Source organism: Lemur catta, chromosome 1 (assembly GCF_020740605.2).
Source record: "Lemur catta isolate mLemCat1 chromosome 1, mLemCat1.pri, whole genome shotgun sequence".
NCBI classification, from domain to species: domain Eukaryota; kingdom Metazoa; phylum Chordata; class Mammalia; order Primates; family Lemuridae; genus Lemur; species Lemur catta.
The window spans coordinates 36,378,247-36,397,809 of NC_059128.1; the positions used below are offsets into that span (position 1 = coordinate 36,378,247).

The 19,563-nt window shown below is 38.1% G+C and overlaps 1 protein-coding gene across 5 annotated transcripts in view; it reads right to left on the minus strand.

Annotated features, from left to right (window-relative positions):
• SLC38A6 (solute carrier family 38 member 6) overlaps nucleotides 1–19,563 on the minus strand; it is a 68,895-nt gene that overhangs the window by 43,160 nt on the left and 6,172 nt on the right. For 3 of the 5 annotated variants that reach the window (XR_006738611.1, XM_045566140.1, XM_045566134.1), the window contains exons 1-3: nucleotides 19,292–19,538; nucleotides 17,470–17,600; nucleotides 15,036–15,109 (exon numbers count right to left, since the gene is read on the minus strand). Coding sequence is in view for 4 of the 5 variants with exons in the window: in XM_045566140.1 (XP_045422096.1) it covers nucleotides 15,036–15,109; nucleotides 17,470–17,600; nucleotides 19,292–19,396 (310 nt within the window). In the remaining variant the exon portion in view is untranslated. Of the gene's footprint in view, nucleotides 1–15,035; nucleotides 15,110–17,469; nucleotides 17,601–19,291; nucleotides 19,562–19,563 lie in introns of those variants that run through there. The other 2 variants (XM_045566121.1, XM_045566126.1) reach the window with 2 other exon arrangements.

Genomic DNA, 19,563 nt, shown 5'->3' on the forward strand with positions numbered 1-19,563 from the left:
TCCTACAGAACAGGAATAACATTAATTATGAAATTATGAAATTAATTCAGTCTTTTACAGGAATTCATACAAACAGTACTTGGCACAGCAAGTAATCATTAACAATTTATTTTAGGAAATTATTTTTCGATATTGAAGAAATCAATGCTACGTTTTGAGGGGATAGAAAGGCTTATAAATCTTAATCAAGTAAGTTGAGGGAAATTTCTTCTTTAATGTACCATCAAGGCACACTTTAGTGCTATTTTGGCTAGATCAAGAGTTTGGCCTCTACAGGAATCATTTGGAAAACTGCTTCCCATGAAATAGTGGAATATTTCCAGCTAGTTACTCCAGTGTTCTGTCTGCTTTGCATTTTTCCCTCAATGAAACAGGACAATTAATAAACTCTGGTGACAGTACGAAGCCCAAGTTTCAGCAGCAGCAATATTATCTTTGGATTTGGATTGAGAGCCATGAGTTATTGAAACACAGTTCAACTCTCAGAAAGTTGGCCCTTTGCAACATACCCTTATTATTTTGAAATTCTTGTCTTTCTTGTGTTTTCTATCATTTTCCTCCAGCCTTTTTTCTTACTAATAGTGCCCATTCAAGTCTTTCATTTTTTTGAACATTCAGTATGCAATTTCATTGCCACTTCTGATCTTCCTTAATATGTGTTTAAATGTCAGTGTACCAAGTGAATGTGGCATGATTTAGAGTATATCCATGCAGTAAAAGAAAACAGAATGCTAGAATACTGGGAACAGTCTATCAGGTGGCACAGAGACTGTGATATTGCATGCATTCAGGGGGATCTGGCATCTCGGTATACTACTTAGCTCTCCAGTGAACAAAATTTACATAGTCATGTCCTATAAAAGTTATTCATTAGTTTTCAACTTTTAGACTCAACCTATAGATACAAATACAAACAACTTAAATATGATTAAAAAACAGAAAGTAAATATTGTCAACCTTGACAATGTCAGGGTAAAGCAGACAGACTATGGAAAATAGGGAGAGAGTAGGTGAAAGAAAAGATAGGAGCACTGGTATCATATAATAGGGCAGAGAGTCAAAAGATACTGGCTAAAATAAAGGTTTAAATGTATTATTTAGAGTTACACAATAATCCATGAAAGAACAATTGAACACAAACTAATGACAGTTAGAAAGGGGAAGGGGAAGGATTAGTGTTGAGTTAAATCTTCACCTTTTGCAATGAAGAGTCAAAAGATAATCTCTTAAATCAATAAATAACAGAAGACTACTATTTAGACGTAGAAACACAATTACCTAAAGAATTAAAAACAAAAAACTCTTTAAATGTAGCTAGCTCTGGAAAGTGGAATAGAAGTAGGGAAGAATGGGTGGGGAACTGCTCCATGTCCTACATAAGTGTGCATATGCATATACACATGTGACCATATATTACTTTTGATAAAAATAAAAAGGGAATGTTAATTTAAAAATATGTTTAACCCTGCGGAGACTCACAACCATCCTTTCCTGTAGCCCAACAACAAAAAATTCAGCTTATGCTCAAGGAAGCACTTACTCTAGTGTTAATGCAAACACTATGAAAGAATCACTAGGAGTAGAGCACACACACATGATCTAGCCCAAGGTTTTTCAACTATGCCGCTACTTACTGGCCCAGATCATTCCTCGCTGTGGGGGGCCGTCCTATGTATTGTAAGATGCTTAGCAGCATCCCTGTCCTTTACCAATAACACCTCACCTCACTCTGCTTCCCCCATCCCCAGGTGTGAAAAGCAGAAATGTCTCCAGACACTGCCAAATGCCCCAGGGGATGGAAAACAAGATATTTATTAGTAAAAAGAATGAAACAAGGACACTAATCCATTGAAGATGGAGCTACGTAATCAGCCCACTTAATTAACTGTGGGTCTATTAATTTATGTTCACTAATCAAAAGAAGAAAAAGATGAAAGAAAATATAGTTTAGACAGCTGATTACCATTCTAAACAGTAAGCAAATGTTCACAGTGAGCTTTGAAATGGTGAATATGAATCTATTGTCTTTCAATCAATTTCAGTTCTTGTGTGCCTCTCATGGTGAGAGCATCTCACAGTGCTGAATGGAATTCATCATAACCCTAAAGCAATCCAGAGCCTTCATATGATACTCAAACCAATGCTTGGGGGTGAGGGGATGGGGAGAGACTATCAGGTCTTTATTGATAAATGATATTGAATACTCTATTTTATAAACTATATAAGGAATTTTTAAAGATAATTTTACCTATACATAATTTTTGCCTTAGATGTTAATTTTCTAATCCCTCTATAGATCGAATATATCCATCTAATCCTTACTGTGGATCCAGCTTTTATTAAATACCCTCTGTGTGTCAAGCACATGGCAGAAGCTATGAAAACGATGGTTAATAGCTTGAATATACATTAAATTTTCTAGGAATACAATTACCATGTAAATGCAGGAAAGACTGTAAGTTGTTTTGTTTGGAACTTTGCCAAAAACTATTTCCTAAATGGAAAATCACATCACCAAGAGCATTTACTTTGTTTTTCCTTTATTTTACAGTTATAGTATTATATTATATATAAGTAGTATATTAGTTTCCTATGGCTTCTGTAACAAATTATCACAAACTTGGAGGCTTAAAACAACAGAAATTTACTTTCTCACAGTTCTGGAGGCCAGAAGTCCATAATCAGTTTCATGGGGTCAAAATCAAGGTGTCCCAATTGCCCTGATTTGATCATTGTATGCTGTATGCTTGTATCAAAATATAACATATACTCCATGAATATGCACAATTATTATGTATCAATAAAAAATTTTAAATAATTAAAAAAAATCAAGGTGTCAGCAGGGTTATGCTTCTGAAGGCTTTAGAGAGAAGCCATTCCTTGTCTCTTCCAGCTTCTGGTAGCTGCTGGCATGCCTTGGTTTCTGTTCATATCACTCCAATCTCTGCCTCAGTGGTCACATTGCCTTTTTCCTCTTCTGTCCATGATCTTCCCCATGATATATGTGACTGAATTCAGAGCCCACCAGGATAATTCCCCCATCTCAACATCCTTAACTCAGTCACATCTGCAAAGTCCTTTTTTGCCATATAAGGTAATGTCCACAGGTTCCAGGGATTAGGACGTGGCTATCTTTTAGGGGGGCATTATTCAGCCTATCTACAGGTAGGTTACAATATCTATGGGAGTTTCATTTCAGATAGCAAAGGGAGCATTTAGAAAATATTTTTTATAAAAGAAGGTATCGAGAATCACTGCTAAAGAAGATTTTTACTTAAAAACTTTGCCTTTAATTAAAAAATGTGGAACAAAAAAGGGACATTTCACTCCTTTATTTATCGTTACTAGAAATTAAAATCTTCATGAAAGAATGCAACCTTCTTTAGAAAGAGGAATATAGGGGACTATGTTCTCTTTCTCAGAGAAAGAGGCTATCTTCAGAGGTCTAGGAAGCACCAAAATTCTCTTTGGAAGCAAAAAGTGGTGAATTCCAGTATCAACATTGACCCTTTCAACAGCCTCAGTGGCTTCTCACTGCCTCAGCAAAATCCCCAAATTCTTTAGGATCTAAGATTAACTCTCCAGTTTAATTTTCTCCTTTGTACCTTGCATACTAGTAACAGTGAACTATTTTTGGTACCTTAAATATGCAATATATGTCTCTGAATCTTCGCACATGCTAGAATATTCTCTCTTGCCTTATCTGCTAGTCAAATTCCTTTTTAGCTCAGTTCTCTAGGAATACTTGCTAACCCTCACCCTCCAACTTAGACAGGACTAATCACTCCCGTCTCTGAGTTATCACTATACCTTGCATATATTTAAATTGTTACATTTATCACACTACATTATAAATTATTTGCTTATGTATTTGTCTCTCCTATTAGACTATGACTATTTTCAAGGAAGTAACTGGTTCCTATTTATCTCTGTATCACTAATAGATAAAAGACTATTGAATGAATGAATCCCTATCCTCCACTTTAGTTCTAAGACCTTTCCACCTACATTTCCTTCAAAGTCCACATATCCAAAACTGAACTCTTTTTATTTTGAACCACCTCGTCCTACTGTGTTCTTATCTCCATTAATGACACTATCATTAAGCCAGTGGGCCAAGGCAGAAATCTGAAAGATATACCAGACATCTCCTCCTTTACTCTTCACATTTACTTGGATATCAGCTCCTCTCAAGTGTAACTCTCCCCCAACCCCCATTTCTTAACCTGTTTCTTTATTCTGTTCACCTTGCTACTACCTTGGTTCAATCTGTATTTTTTTTTTTTTGAGACAGAGTCTCGCTCTGTTGCCCGGCTAGAGTGAGTGCCGTGGTGTCAGCCTAGCTCACAGCAACCTCAAACTCCTGGGCTCAAGCAATCCTACTGCCTCAGCCTCCCGAGTAGCTGGGACTATAGGCATGCGCCACCATGCCCGGCTAATTTTTTCTATATATATTTTTAGTTGGCCAGATAATTTCTTTCTATTTTTAGTAGAGATGGGGTCTCGCTCTTATGCAGGCTGGTCTCGAACTCCTGACCTCGAGAGATCCACCCGCCTCGGCCTCCCAGAGTGCTAGGATTACAGGCATGAGCCACCACGCCTGGCCTCAATCTGTATTTTATTCTTAGACTTTTGTAACAGCTAGCCCTGACTGCTAATCTACTTAGGTACTGTCAGTGCAAATTAGACTAGACTAAATGAGAAAGGTGCTCCCTTCAGGCAGAGGAATAAGAAAAGGGCTTCCATCCTGAACAGGATCCTGAGGGCAAACATGACCTGGAGAATGGGCTATACCTTTGTGAAAAGAACTACTCCAACCTGAAGGTGGTGCATCGGCTGCTCAGTTGATATCCTGGTAATCCCCTTCACTTTCTCCTATGCTAGATTCTGTTTTTTTGTTACTATCTAACTTTGGTAAAGGATATCCTCCATTGCTCACTAAGTAAGGGTGCATAGGAGATAATTTTTTGAGATCTTGCATTTATGAAAATGTCATTGGTCAAACTTCCCACTTAAATGATAGTTTGGCTGAGTATAGAATTCGATATTGAAATCATTTTCCCCAAGAATTTTGAAGGCATTCTTTTACAGTCTTCTAATTTACAGTATTATTTCTGGGAAGACCTTTGCAATTATGGTTCTTGACTCATTGTATGAAAATGCTTTTGTTTGTTTCTTCTCTCGTAAGTTTTTGGGATATTCTCCTTATAACTGGGTTTCTGATCATTCACATGTGTCTTGGTAAGAATTATTTTAAAAGTATTACATTGGATATTACAAGGAACCCTTTTAATCTGGAAACTAATTTCCTTAAGTTACATCATTGTTTTTTGTATTATTCTGTTGATAATTTTCTACCATCCCATTTATCTTTTTTCTCTTTGTAGAATTCCTATTATTTGCATGTTGGACTTCCTGGACTGATCCTCTAATTTTCTTATCTTTTCTCTCCCATTTTCCAGCTCTTTGTCTTTTTTCCTCCCTAGGAAATTTCCTTAACTTTTCCAACCCAACTGCTAAATTAATTTTATTTTTACTTCCAAGGCTCTTGTGTTTTCTGAACATGTCCTTTTTATAATTTCTTTTTCTTGTTTCACAAGGATACAATATCTTCTTTTCATTCTCTGAAGTTATTAAATATAGTAATTTTTTAAAAGTTTTCCTCTTGTCCCTGCATTATCTGTTTCCTCTTCTCCTCTGAGTTTGTTTCTTTCTTTCCTTATTTGTGTTTTCTTTAACAGATTTTAGTGCAATTTTAGGTTCACAGCAAAATTGAGCAGGAAGTACAGAGAATTCCCATATACCTTCTGCCTCCACACAGACAGCTTCCCCAACTATCGACATCCCACACAAGAGTGGTACATTTGTTACAACTGATAAACCAACATTGAAATGTCATTATCACACAAAGTTCATAGTTTACATTAGAGTTTACTTTTGGTGCTACACATCCTATGGGTTTTGACAAATGTATAATGACATATATTCACCATTATAGTATCAGTCACTTCATTACTCTAAAAATCCTCTTTGTTCTGCCTATTCATCCCTTCCTCCCTGCTAATCCCTGGCAACCCAGTGATCTTTTTACTTTCTCCATAGTTTTGCCTTTTCCAGAATGTCATACACTTAGAATCATACAGTATGTAGCCTTTTCAGATTGGTTTCTTCATTTTATTATTGTATATGTTTAATGCACACAACATGATGTTTTGATATACATAGTGATATGATTACTACAGTCAAGCAAATTAACATATCCAATCTCTCAGTTATGTTTCCTTTCCTTTTCCTTCTTTTCTCTCTCTTTCTCTCTCTTCTTTATGGCAAGAGCACCTGAAAACTACTTTCTTGGCAAATTTCCAGTAAAAAATATAATATTAACTATAGTCATCGTGCTGTACCTTATATCTGTAAACTTATTCATCCAATATAACTGCAACTTTATACCTCTGATCAACATCTTCCTAACCATAACCCCTGTCATACTGTTTCTATACATTTGACTTTTTTAGATTCCACATGTAAGTGAAATCTCACAGTATTTTTCTTTCTTTGTCTGGCTTATTTCACTTAGCATAATGTTCTCCAGGTCCATCTATGTTGTTGAAAATGGCAGGATCTCCTTCTTCTTTAAGGCTGAATAATATGACATTATACACATATACCACAATTTCTTTATTCATTCATCTACTCAAAGACATGTAGGTTGTTTCTGTATCCTGGCTATTGTGAATAATTCTGCAATGTACATGGGAGCATAGATATCTCTACAAGGTACTGATTTCATTTCCTTTGAGTATACCCAGAAGAAGACTTTCTAGATTATATAGTTTCTTTCACTTGGTAATATGCATTTAAGATTCCTTCATGCCTTTTCATGGCTTGATGGTTCATTTCTTTTTAGTGCTAAATACTATTTCATTATACAAATATATCACATTTATTTGTCTTTTGAAGAACATTTTGGTTGCTTCCAAATTTTGGCAATTATGAATAAAGCTGATATAAATATCTCTGTGCAGGTTTTTTGTATAGATGTAAGTCTTGAACTTACTTGGGTAAACACTAAGGAACACTACTGCTGTATTATATGGTAAGAGTACTTTAGTTGGGAAAAAAAAAAAAAAAGACTACTTTAGTTTTGTAAAAAAAAAAAAAAAAAAAAAACCTGCCAAACTGTAATCCAAAGTGGCTGTACCATTTCGCATTCACAACTGCAGTGAATGAGAGTTTCTGCCATCCCACATCTTTGCCAACGTTTGGTACTGTCAGTGTTTTGGATTTTTACCATTCTAACAGATGTGTAGCGGTATCTCATTATTAGCTTTTGTTTGTGTGTAGAGTTGTTTTAGTATATATCTCTCAAGTTAAAGGTTTTCCTGAAATGTCTGGTGATACTGGCTATCTATCTCTTGACATAAGTGTGAGGCACTAAAAGGCTAAACAGAAGCTCTTTATGCATAGATGAGGCCTATTAAGTGGTAGGCTTAATTATATAATGATCGAACAGAAGGAACTCAGCTCTTTCTTGGAGGGCCCTCTTGTAGCTATAGGTTTTTTCTCTTGGGTAGGAGACATTCTGTAGAAAGTACTTCTCCGGTCCCTTGAGTAGAAGCCTTGGTGCCAGCTTTCTCAGAACTCCTACTAACTGGGATTCTCCTTCAGTTCATAGACTTTCACTTAATCTCCCTGTTATCAGTAAGATGATCCTGCTCATGACTATATCTAATATCTATGAATGCAGAGTCCTTTTCATTTATCTTCTTCAGAGAATAAACTTCCAGGTTTCTATAATGGTAGGGAAATGGTAGCACGGTGTATATGGAAAGTAGACACTAGAGTTAAGCTGCCTAGTTCAAATATTAGCTCTTTTAACTAACTAGCTGTGCTACTTTGAGCAAGCTATTTAATCTCTCAGTGCCTCAGTTTTCTGATATCTAAAGTGGATGTAATAATAGCTACCTCATATAGTTACTGTGAGATTAATACATGCAAATCCCTTAAAACAGCACTGAGCACACAGCTCAATAAATGTCATCTTAAAAAAAAAAACATGACTAACATGGGAACAGCATTATTGTATTTGTATCTCACACTCAGTCCTCAGATGAAGATATGTTCACTGAGTGGAACGCAAGCAGGATTATCCAGCACTGTTTAAACCATTGTCTTCTCCCTCCTCTTTTGAATTACATGAATTAAAATTATACGAATTTAAATGCATGTTATGATTCAACTCCACTGTAATCCTAAAGAGGGGTTATGGCCTAATCTACACAGTAACAAGAAAAAAGGAGAATTAGACAAATCTGAGAAATATTTATAAAATTGATTAGTAATTGGGTGACTGAATGAGGTAAAGAAGATATAAATTAGGTGGTATCATTCATTGAGGTAGGGTACAGGAAGAGGAGTACATCTGAGGTATCACACATGAAAGATCAATTTAATATTAAACATGTTAAGCTTACAATGCCTCTGGAACATCTAAGTGGAAAAGTTCTATTGCAGCTGACACGTGCATTGGGAGCTTGAATTGAAATCATCAGCCCATACTTGTTAGTTAATCTATAAAAGTTTATAATGTTATTCAGAGACAATATGCTATAAGGATGGACAAAGATAGAATACTAGTGGGGCAGAGACTACTGGTTGTCTCTGCCTTCTACCTGAGTAACTGAACCCTTTTAGTTGGACCCATTGCCACTTTTAATAAAAACTACATTTTCCAAGCCTCCTTGCAATTTAGTATGGCCACGTGGCATTCTAAGTTCTGGCAACAAGAAGAGGGAGTCTTAAGTGGGGGCATCCCTTTCTCTTTCTGTTATCCAAAATGTGGATGTGATGGTTTGCAATCTAGAAGTCGTCCTGGACCTCAAAGATGTTAAGATGCATACAAGAATGGTGGAACAGAAAGATAGATGTCTGCATACTTGATGGCACTGTAGGTCAACCATAGCAGCCTTGAACCGCATAACTATAGATAGCTTCTCCATTAAAGAAAAATAAATTTTTACCTTAAGTCATTATTTTCTGGATCCCAATTACTCACAGTCAAATGTATTTCCTAATGCTACAACTGAGAATGACCAATGATAGTGATAATGCTAGTAGTCATTTATTGAATATTTAATTTATAAGTACTACATGGAAAAAATAAAGCTGAGAAAAGGGTAGAGAGTGTTTGGGATGGAACTAGCTATAATTTTAAATGAAGTTATCCAAAAAGACCCCATGGAGAAGGTAAGATTTGTCAAAGGCTTGAAGGTGAGGAGCAAGCCATGTGGAAATTTGGGGGAAGAAATATCCAAGCAGAGAGCATGGTAAGTACAAAGGTATGGAGGCAAGACACTACCCAGTGTGTCTGAGGAATAGTAAACACCACTCTAGAGCCAGACCGTGTGGGTCTGGATCCTGGTTCCTCCACTTCCTAATTGGGTGACTCTGAACAAGTCACTTTAACCTCTCTGTGCTGCAGTTTCCTCATTTTAAAAATGGGAATAATAATGGTATTTATATAACAGTACTGTTATAACAATTAAATGAATATTTGTAAATATTTGTGAAGTACTTAGAACGATATCTGGCATAAAGTAAATGCTATATAAGTAAACATTACATAAAATAAAATGAAAATAGACAGTGAAGCAGAGAGTACTGGAAGATAAATCAGGGAGATAAAAGCAGAAGCATACTATGTTGGACTTTGTAAGAATTTTAACTTTTACTTTGAGTGAACTAGGAAGCCACTGGAGGATTTTGAGCAAAGAAATGCTATGATCTAACTTATAATAACAGGATCATTATGTTTGTTTTGTTAAGAATATAGTGTAGTGAACACAGGTGGAAGTAAGGAAACAAAAAGGTAACATATTACTACTGATGGTAGCTTAAAGGTAGGCAGTAGCAGCTGAGTGAGAAGGAATCAGATTACTGATTTTTTGAAGGGAAGGGAACAAGGTATCATGGATTGGACATGGAGAATGGAGGAGAAAAAAGAGGAATCCAGAATAATTCCAAGATCTTTGGTCTAAGCAACTAGAAGGAAGATATTACCATTTACTTATTAATAGATGGAAAGAGGAGAAAGTATAGACTGGCAGTATAAAGATGGAGAGTTTGAGAAATCTGAGATATATATTAGACATCCAAGTGATGTCATAGAAGCAATTGGATATGAGACTGAAGTTCAGGGGTTCCAGGCTAGGGATATATATTTTAGAGTCATCATGCGCCCAAAAGGGAATGTAAACGAGATCAGAAGAATAGTCCCAGAGGTACTCCAATGTTTATCAGCTAAGGAAATGAAGAGAATTCAGCAGAAGAAAAGAGTAGGAGTGTTCGGCCAGGCGTGGTGGCTTATGCCTGTAATGCCAGCACCCTGGGAGGCTGAGGCAGGAGGATCACTTGAGGTCAGGAGTTTGAGACCACCTCAGCAACAGTGAGACCCTGTCTCTACTAAAAATAGAAAGAAATTAGCCGGACAACTAAAAATAGAAAAAATTAGCTGGGTGTAGTGGCGCACGCCTGTAGTCCTAGCTACTTGGGAGGCTGAGGCAGGAGGATTGCTTGAACCCAGGAGTTTGAGGTTGCTATGAGCTAGGCTGATGGCATGGAACTCTAGCCTGGGCAACAGAGTGAGACTGTCTCAAAAAAAAAAAAAGAGTAGGAGTGTTCAATGAAATAGGAAGAAAACCAGGAGAGTGTGAATAAAGTGTTTCACAGAGGAAGGAGTTATCATCTGTGTCACATACTGCTGACTTGTCAAGTAAGAAGAAGACTGAGAACTGACCACTGGATTTAGCAATATGGAAGTCATTGGTATAATAATTACAGAAGAATGATTGGGAAAGCCTGACTGGAATGGGTTCAACCCTAGGAGGAGACAACTCTTTTAAGTTTACTATGAAGACAGAAAGCATATTGAAGGGATGTGGACTCAAAGAGACACTTTTAAGATGAAACAAATTACAGACTACTTGTACAGTGATAGGAAGGAAAATAGTAGAAAGGAAGAAAGACGACAATAAACAAGAAAGAGGGGACAATGGCTAGACTGATGTAGGTGAGAGCAGATGGGATCATAGCACAGGTAAAGGGGCCGGCCTTAGCTCTAAACACAAAGAGTTCATCCCAAGTAACAGAGTTTATGAGCACAGATAAGATGGATAGGTAGAAGAGTTGGCAAGAGCTTGTAAAGTTCTTTTATGATTGCTTCTATTTCCTCGGTGAAACAGAAAGTGAAGATATCAGTGAAGAGTGAAATCAAGAAAAATGTGTTGAAGGTTTGAAAGAAAGGAGATGATAAAAAAGTCATCTCCTAGATAGCAGATGGAAGAAAGAGCTAAATGAAGTGAATAAGTGAATGAACTAAAGAAGTAGAGTAGGATTGTGTGACAGCATCATAGGTCCATTAGACATTGAATTATAGTGATATCAGTCTGCATGGTTGTGTTTTTCTTCAGGAACATTCAAAAGCATGATTGCATATGTGAAGTAGGCAGAGTTATATTTAACTATGGTTAGAATTTTGCCAGGGAAGTATGATGACACAAGAGATAGGCAAGGGAGTAATAACATAGTACTACACCTCAACTGAATAAAGAAGGAAACGAGAACAAGAGTGTGGCAGACAGTGCAAAGGTATGAGGATCAATGAACTGAAGTCTTGGTGAGACTGAAGAACTGTGAGAGTTGGAACACTTGAGAGGGTGGTGGTTAGGAAGACAGAAGACGATGGTGGTTGAAGGGCAGGATACTTGAAAATGAGATTTTGGACGGGCCAGAACTTTGGTAATGACAAGATCAATAGTGGGGCTATGGAAATAAGTAGCTGAGGTAGGTGGAGAGTATGATCACTAGAGAAGAAGAGGTTCTGGAACTGAAAGTACTAAAAGGATTAGCTACATGGATATTGAAATCATCCAGAATTATGCCAGGGGTAACACTAAAGAAATTAAGAGGAAAGTAGGAGCTAAAATTCATAAAATGACAGGAAATGGTCTAGGAGTCTATACATGATAATAGCAAGGAGAGAAATAGATGGTACATACTTATGAAATTCAAAGTTGGGAGGTTTAGGGAGAGGGAGACAGTTGAGAAGTGGAAATGAGGTACAAAGAGGGCACCTATCCCATCTTTAGACTTAGTATGAGAGACATGAAAGACAAAGAGTGGCCACTTGAGAGAACTACAGGGAAGCAAGACACTCAGAGAAGGCTTAGGTTTCCTTAGAGAAAGAAAGTGAAGGAAACGTTTAGAAAAGAATTAAGGACATGTGGGTTTTGCTGATGATTGACCGTGAGTTCCAGAGAAGACAGTGGAAGGGTTTCAAGAGTAGGAGAACAGTGGAAGATAGGGTCAGGAAACAGATGACAGCCATATGGGATGAGTCTGGGAAATGAAGGATAACCTAAGATTCATGAAGTGATTGACATAAATTGAGGTAAATGGCATAATGTCATTAATCCAAGTAGTCTCAAGGCAGATATGATGACAATGCAGTGAGTAGTGGGGATCAGTGACTAGCAAGCAGTGGTTTGGCCAGATGCATACAGAGCTTTAGAATTCTCATTCCCACCAGCTGATAGTGATGTGGAGGCCAGTGGATGGGAGTTGTGAGTCTTGTCCAGAGCATAAGAAGTATTCCCAAAGTATGGCAATGAGCCAATTGTTTCTGACAGAACAGTGTGTACAACATCTTGCAATCCTTAGGGACTTTTGTCCCAGTGAGCATTCATAATAAGAGTTACCATTTAGCAAAGACTTGGCATCTAATATATATGATTTTACTTCATTCTCACAATAATCCCATGAGGGAAGTATTATCATTGCCATTTTACCGATGACAAACTAAGGCTAGAGAGAATAAGGTACTTTATATGTCACCTCAGTTCCCATGAAAAGTCCTGATAGACCCCAAATCCTATATAAAATCTAAAATAGAAAAATTTCACTTTACTTTTAAAAGTTAAAAATTTTTCTTCATCTTTTACCTCCAGGCAAATGAATGAAGAAATTATTTCGTAAAAACTTATGACAGCTCTTTCTCTGACCAATGAACTGAATCTGAGCATAATACTCCTTTATGACAGTTCAACAAACTGGGGGGAAAATTAGCTATATGTTATTCTCTAGTCTTTTATATATGAATGCATGTATTAAAAAAAGGAAAAGCCTACCTCCACAGAGAATTTTACATTGACTGAAGGAATTCAATCAACGGAAGACAGGTGCATCAGTGTGTATGAAGAACCATGAAGAAGTTAGCTCATGGACACAAGTAAGCTAAAAAAAAAAAAAAATCAAAGGAAAAGAAAAAAGAAAGAGAAACATATGTTTTCACTTTATATGCCCCAGAGTTATAGAAGAACAAAAGGCAGTGTGAGAATCTTAAATATATATGAACTGAAAGTAAGGAAAAAAATTAGCATTACTTAGAAATTTCCATGAATAGAATACTATTCTCAAATAATTAAAATTAATAAAATATTTTAGTGTTATTAAAACTAAAATGAAGTTTAGAAGACATAGTTGCCACATAATTGACAAAGTGTTAATCTTTTAATAGAATTCATTAAAAGAATCTATTAAGATATTAGATAAACTATAATTAAATAAAAATGATTTTTTCATACAAAGAAGCAAAATTTCAAAATATATAATTAAAATTCCAATCAAGTTTCAGTAAGATTTATAAATACATTTATCTAAAGCTATTATTCCTGAATTTGGGATGCTGTTACGAACAACTTGTTACTTTGGCATTAATATTTGCATTGTTTCCTAGTATTTTTATCTGTCTGCATGTTCACCCAAGCCCCTTGAGAGAAGAGGCATACACTGGGCCTGGCCAAACCACTGCTGCAAGTTATAGCTATGAACTATGGATCCTAAACCAGTTTTGCATAAGAATCACCCACAGGACTTGAAAAAAACATATTCTTGAGTCCTGCCCTCAGGTTTTTGGAATAAGGATCCCCGATGTTTAAAAATCTGTGTGTACAAAGAGATCTGACACACAGACAGGTTTTAGGAAATCAAACTAGAGCAGTGGCTTTAGAACTATATTCTGAAGAGTCTTAAAAGTTTCAGAAATATCTTTGGGCTTCTTGATCCGTTTCAGCCAAGAATGCCATTTTTATCTATTTTGTGTATCTATTCTGCTTCTTAAAATCTGAAAACCATAAGATCAGACAGAGCAAAATGAACTCACCCATGTAGGAACTAAAGACATAATTTTGGCATCAAAACTGACCTAATCCGAAAATAAAAGAAACTATACAGATAAAAAGACCAGGATTGACAGACATAGACTGTTCATAATGACAAAAGGAAAACCTTATAAAAGCAGTTCTACAATTCATATACTTTTATTTATTGCAACCTAAAAGAACTTATTCAATACATGACTAAATTGAATAATGAAATTCCAAAAGGAAAAAACACAAATATATATATATTATATTAATTGCACATACTTCTGCCACTTAGAAAAAACTACCTTATCCTACACTTGCAAGTAAAAATACAAAATGTATCTAAATAAATCCAAAGCTTTGCCACCTTGCCTTCTACAATCCTAATTTTGCCATCTCCACCTCTGTCTAGCAGACAGACTAGGGCAGGGAAGGCAGCAGTAGATCTGGGAAGGTGTTCTCCTTGAGGAAATGCTCACCCCAGGAGAAACATGATCAGAATAAACATCTGTCTACTGCCTCCTCATAAGCATAAGGTTTGGATCCTCTGAATGCCTTTTAGGTGCTCCCCTAATCTTCTCTAATCCAGAAAATTATGTTGTGTTGAGGAGGAAAGCAGGGAAGAATGCTAGTTTCCTCCTGCCATGCTGTCCTTGGATATTCCCCCATGCGATTGGGTTTGTATATTCCAGCCTTCTGAAATTCTCCATTTCAATCACCCTACCTAATAACAACATATGACCATTGGAAACTAGGTTTGAGACAGCCAATCCTTCATGTAGATACAAACTCAAGGGACTGCTTCATCAAATGAAACAGCATATTTTTACTCACCTGTCTGAATACACATACTGAGCAGAAGATGGACCGAGTAAGAAGCCAGGAGAGCAACTATTAGCAGCAAGAAACTAAAATATAAAAGAACACACAGTCAAACCTCCCAAAAAGTTTCTCTGTTTTATGGTGTCTCATAACAAAACAAATTTCTTCACAGTCACATGTTCATGGGGATTGTCTCTGAGTAGTTGAACTATGGCCATGAAAGAAATTACAAAGATATCAACACTTTTCTACTTTTTAGTATTTATCAAATTTTATTTAAATGAAAATGTACTGTTTTTAAAATCAAAAAAGAAATCAAAAAGAAACAAACTTTATTTAAAATGCAACAAAACTTCCTCATTTTGTATTCTTGTCTGCTGACTGCTGGTTCAGCCATTTAACGATCTTGTAAGATTTCTCTTTGACGACTGTTTTTTCCTATTTTAAGTCTAAACAGAAGTTTCAGTTATGAAATCTGTCTTCTCCTTTTCCCTTCCCTTCCTCCTTCCCCTTCCAGTGATGTGGACCTCCTTACCATAATTTCACTTCTAATATTAAGGCTGTATTACCTAGTATCTATTAAACACACAATCTCCAAACCAAACCAAAACAATACAGTTAACACACTTGTAATGACACAATTTGAAAAATGTGCAAACAATATAATGATTGGAGTCTTCTCACCAACAGTGCGAAAAGAAACAACATGCATAATTTCCAGCCTATCCTCAGGAAAGTACTGGCAACACAAGTTTCTAGCTATAGAGCTGGCCCCAGTGGATTGCCCCAATAGTTGAAGAAATTCTATCTCTGTGGTCCAGTTAATACTTGTTAATTAGAAAAATTGAGAGGTAAGAGTATACTTCATTAAACTGACATCAGAGACCACACAAAGTAGCAATTTCTCATTACCAAAAGGGGCAGTTGATATGATTCAGTGCACACACATTCAGTGGTATACATCTGTATGTAAGACCCTGGTGTATAAAACATGATTTTTCAAAAAGAAACAAAAAGTAAGTGCTCTATGTCTTGCTTGAAGTGTCACATATAGTTTTTAAGTTTCAAAAATAATGAAAGTTTGTGAATACATACAATAAAAGCAAGTTAGGTTACTTAAAAGTTGGTGTGCTTATCAAAAAATTTGTAATAAAAGTAGGAAATAGATCTAAATGAGACTGTACATATTTTAATTTTTTTTTTTTTTTTTTTTTTTTTTTGAGACAGAGTCTCACTTTGTTGCCCGGGCTAGAGTGAGTGCCGTGGCGTCAGCCTAGTTCACAGCAACCTCAAACTCCTGGGCTTAAGCGATCCTACTGCCTCAGCCTCCTGAGTAGCCGGGACTACAGGCATGTGCCACCATGCCCGGCTAATTTATATATATATATATATATATATACACACACATATATATATATATATATTTTTTAGTTGGCCAGATAATTTCTTTCTATTTTTAGTAGAGACGGGGTCTCGCTCTTGCTCAGGCTGGTCTCGAACTCCTGAGCTCAAGCAATCCACCCGCTTCAGCCTCCCAGAGTGCTAGGATTACAGGCGTGAGCCACCGTGCCCGGCCCCATATTTTAAATTTCTTAGTAAAACAGGTCTGCTTCTACTAACAAAACAAATTTGTTTATTCATTCTATTAGTCATGGTGCTAGATGTTAAGGATAAGGTCCAGTTCTAAAGGATTTCACAGTTTAGTGGGGAGATTAACTTGCAAACAAATCATAACACACTATAATAACAGAATGAATACACAAAGTATTATGGGGGCACAGAAAAGCCAAGACTGTCTTCTATTCAGGCAAAACTACCTTATGAGCTGAGTCTTGAAAGATGAAAAATAGGCACAGAACACATGCCTGACCTCCGAAAGTGAAATAAGACTACTTAACAATAGAAGGAGGGGAGAAGATGGAGAAGAATGAAATGATTATGTGCTTTATTTGCACTTATAAAATTGCTATTTATAAGTAATCTGCATGGCTGATAAGCTTGACACAATGAATAAGCCACTTTTACTTTTTTAAGAGATCCTCAACTCGCTCTGTGACCTAGGCTGGAGTGCAGTGGTGCAATCATAGCTCACTGCAGCCTCCAATTCCTGGGCTCAAGTGATCCTCCTGCCTCAGCCTCCCAAGTAGCTGGGATTATAAGCATAAGCCACCACACCTGGCTGTGAATAAGCCACTTTTTAAGGTTATAAGAGTGTGGATCAAGTCCCCATTTTTAAAAACTATCCACACTTTTGGATAAAAAAACAAACTATATAGTATTCCTCCAAGCTACAGACTAGCAACAACAGTAGTGAGAAAAATAGTAAAAACTTAAGGAATAATTTAACTGGAAACAGTATAATAGCAGCTTCTGGAACCTATCTCTTTGCTTCTTGGTGTACTATCAAAATGAAGAAAAAAAAGTGATAGTAAAATATGAAACTCACCTAAATCCAAGGATACCGGTATTAGCCATAACATAAGCTAAGCCAAGGATGCCACTTCCCATGATGGCATTCATCAAATTAAACACTGAGAAACCAAATGAAACACCTGAGGATCCCTGTCTGTGAAGTTCCTGTAAGCACACAAATTTAGTAGTGTTAAATGTTTGGATGGTGGAATTCAAATGTTATGAAAAAATCTGCAAACCACCAAGTTTTGTGTGACACACTAGGTGCTTAACCAGCCCGACTTTCCTTTCCTTTCCTTCCCACCTCCCACTAGTGCAGCTCCAGGAACCTTGAGTTTCCTAGGAAAATCATCTCCACCAGTACAGAGGCCAGGAAGGCTTCAGGAAGAGCCAGGACTAACCTTGAGTCTGCCAAGAGATGAAGATAGGACAGGAATGGGGTGGGGCCGTAGAGGAGGGATATGGCCTCTGCTCATGTGATTACTGAAAATTCCTAAGTCAGCTTGGGGCTAGGGTCAACAACTGTCCAATTACTAGGACTGTAAAACTAATCTCTATTTATTACTTAATGAATTAATTCCACCCAGCTGGAAGGATAGTCAGGAATACCTTGCAATGACAGTATAATAAACAGAAGCAATTCACATTGCTCTGGAGAGGATATCCCTGAAAACACCCTCTGCCCCCATAGCATTTTGGAATAAAGTCCTAGACACTGTTACAGTCCAAGAATTAGACTTAAAAAGCACAATATCCACTACACAGGCTTTAGGGTCAGGGACACGCTAAACACTTTTTTTTTTTTGAGACAGGGACTCACTCTATCACCCAGGCTGGAGTGCAATGTCTGGATCATATAGCTCACTGCAGCCTTGAACTCTGGAACTCAAGTGATCCTCCTGCCTTACCCTCCTGAGTAGCTGGGACTACAGGCTGGCACTACCACGCCTGGCTGATTTTTGAATTTTTTTGTAGAGAAGGGGTCTCGCTATGTTGACAAGGCTGGTCTCAAACTCCTGGCCTCCAGCAATCCTCCTGTCTGGGCCTCCCAAAGAGCTGGGATTACAGGCATGAGCCACAGTGCCTGCCCGTATGCACTTATTACCGCGTCATCTCCACTCCTCCACCACTATAGAGTTCTGAATTAAGATGTTTATAACCCCCTCAATGGCTGAGTTGAGAAAACAAAAATCCTGTGACTCTTGCAAAGTTGTCACAAGACTGGTAGAGGAAACAGGAAGGTGACAAAGATACTAATAAACAGCAGAGAGTCACACCACCCTGGGGTGCTCATCCTGCCAGGTGCCCAGCCTCCACTCAGCGCTACATGTCTTCCACTGGAGCCTGCAACTTTACTTCAGCTTTTTTTTCTAGAGCGGCGGTCCCCAACCTTTTTGGCACCAGGGGCCGGTTTCATGGAAGACAACTTTTCCACAGACCGGGGCGGGGGGAGGCGGACGGAGCTCAGGCGGTGATGAGAGCGATGGGGAGCAGCTGTAAATACAGATGATGAAGCTCCACTCACTCGCCCGTGCAGCCAGTTTCGAAGTTTCACGGAAGACAATTTTCGACGGGCGGGGGTGCCCGCCTGATTCGTAACAGGCAGCGGACCGGTACCGGGCTGCGGCCGAGGGGCTGGCGACCGCAGTTCTAGAATATGTTAGGCTGCCGTCACATTCATAACCCCGCCGGTCTCATCTGACTCTTCGTTGCTGCCTTTGGGCCCCAACCCCCAGGGGCCGGGCTTCAGCTTCTCCCCTCTACCAGTGCCCCACTCCTTCTTTCCCAGTTATTCAGCAGGCACGTGAGGGAAGCCGAAGGCGTCAGCGCGAGGGAAAAACCCGCAGCCCACTTACGTTGCTTAGCAACGGACTCAACTCTTCCGCCGCCTCCTCCTCGGGCGGCTGCGCAGAGACGTACCAGCCCCGCTCAGCGTTGATGCTCCCCTGGGAGGTCTCCATGCTGCTCCTTTGCTAACTGTCAGGCCCATCTGAGAGCCTTTACCCCGGCCCTGCGATCCCGTCGTTAGTCGCGCCAGAGGCGGAGCCGTCAGCTCGGCCCTTCCGTGTTGCGGCACCTCACCGAGGCGGGGAGGAAACGAGGGCGTCGACTTGATCTGACGCTCGCC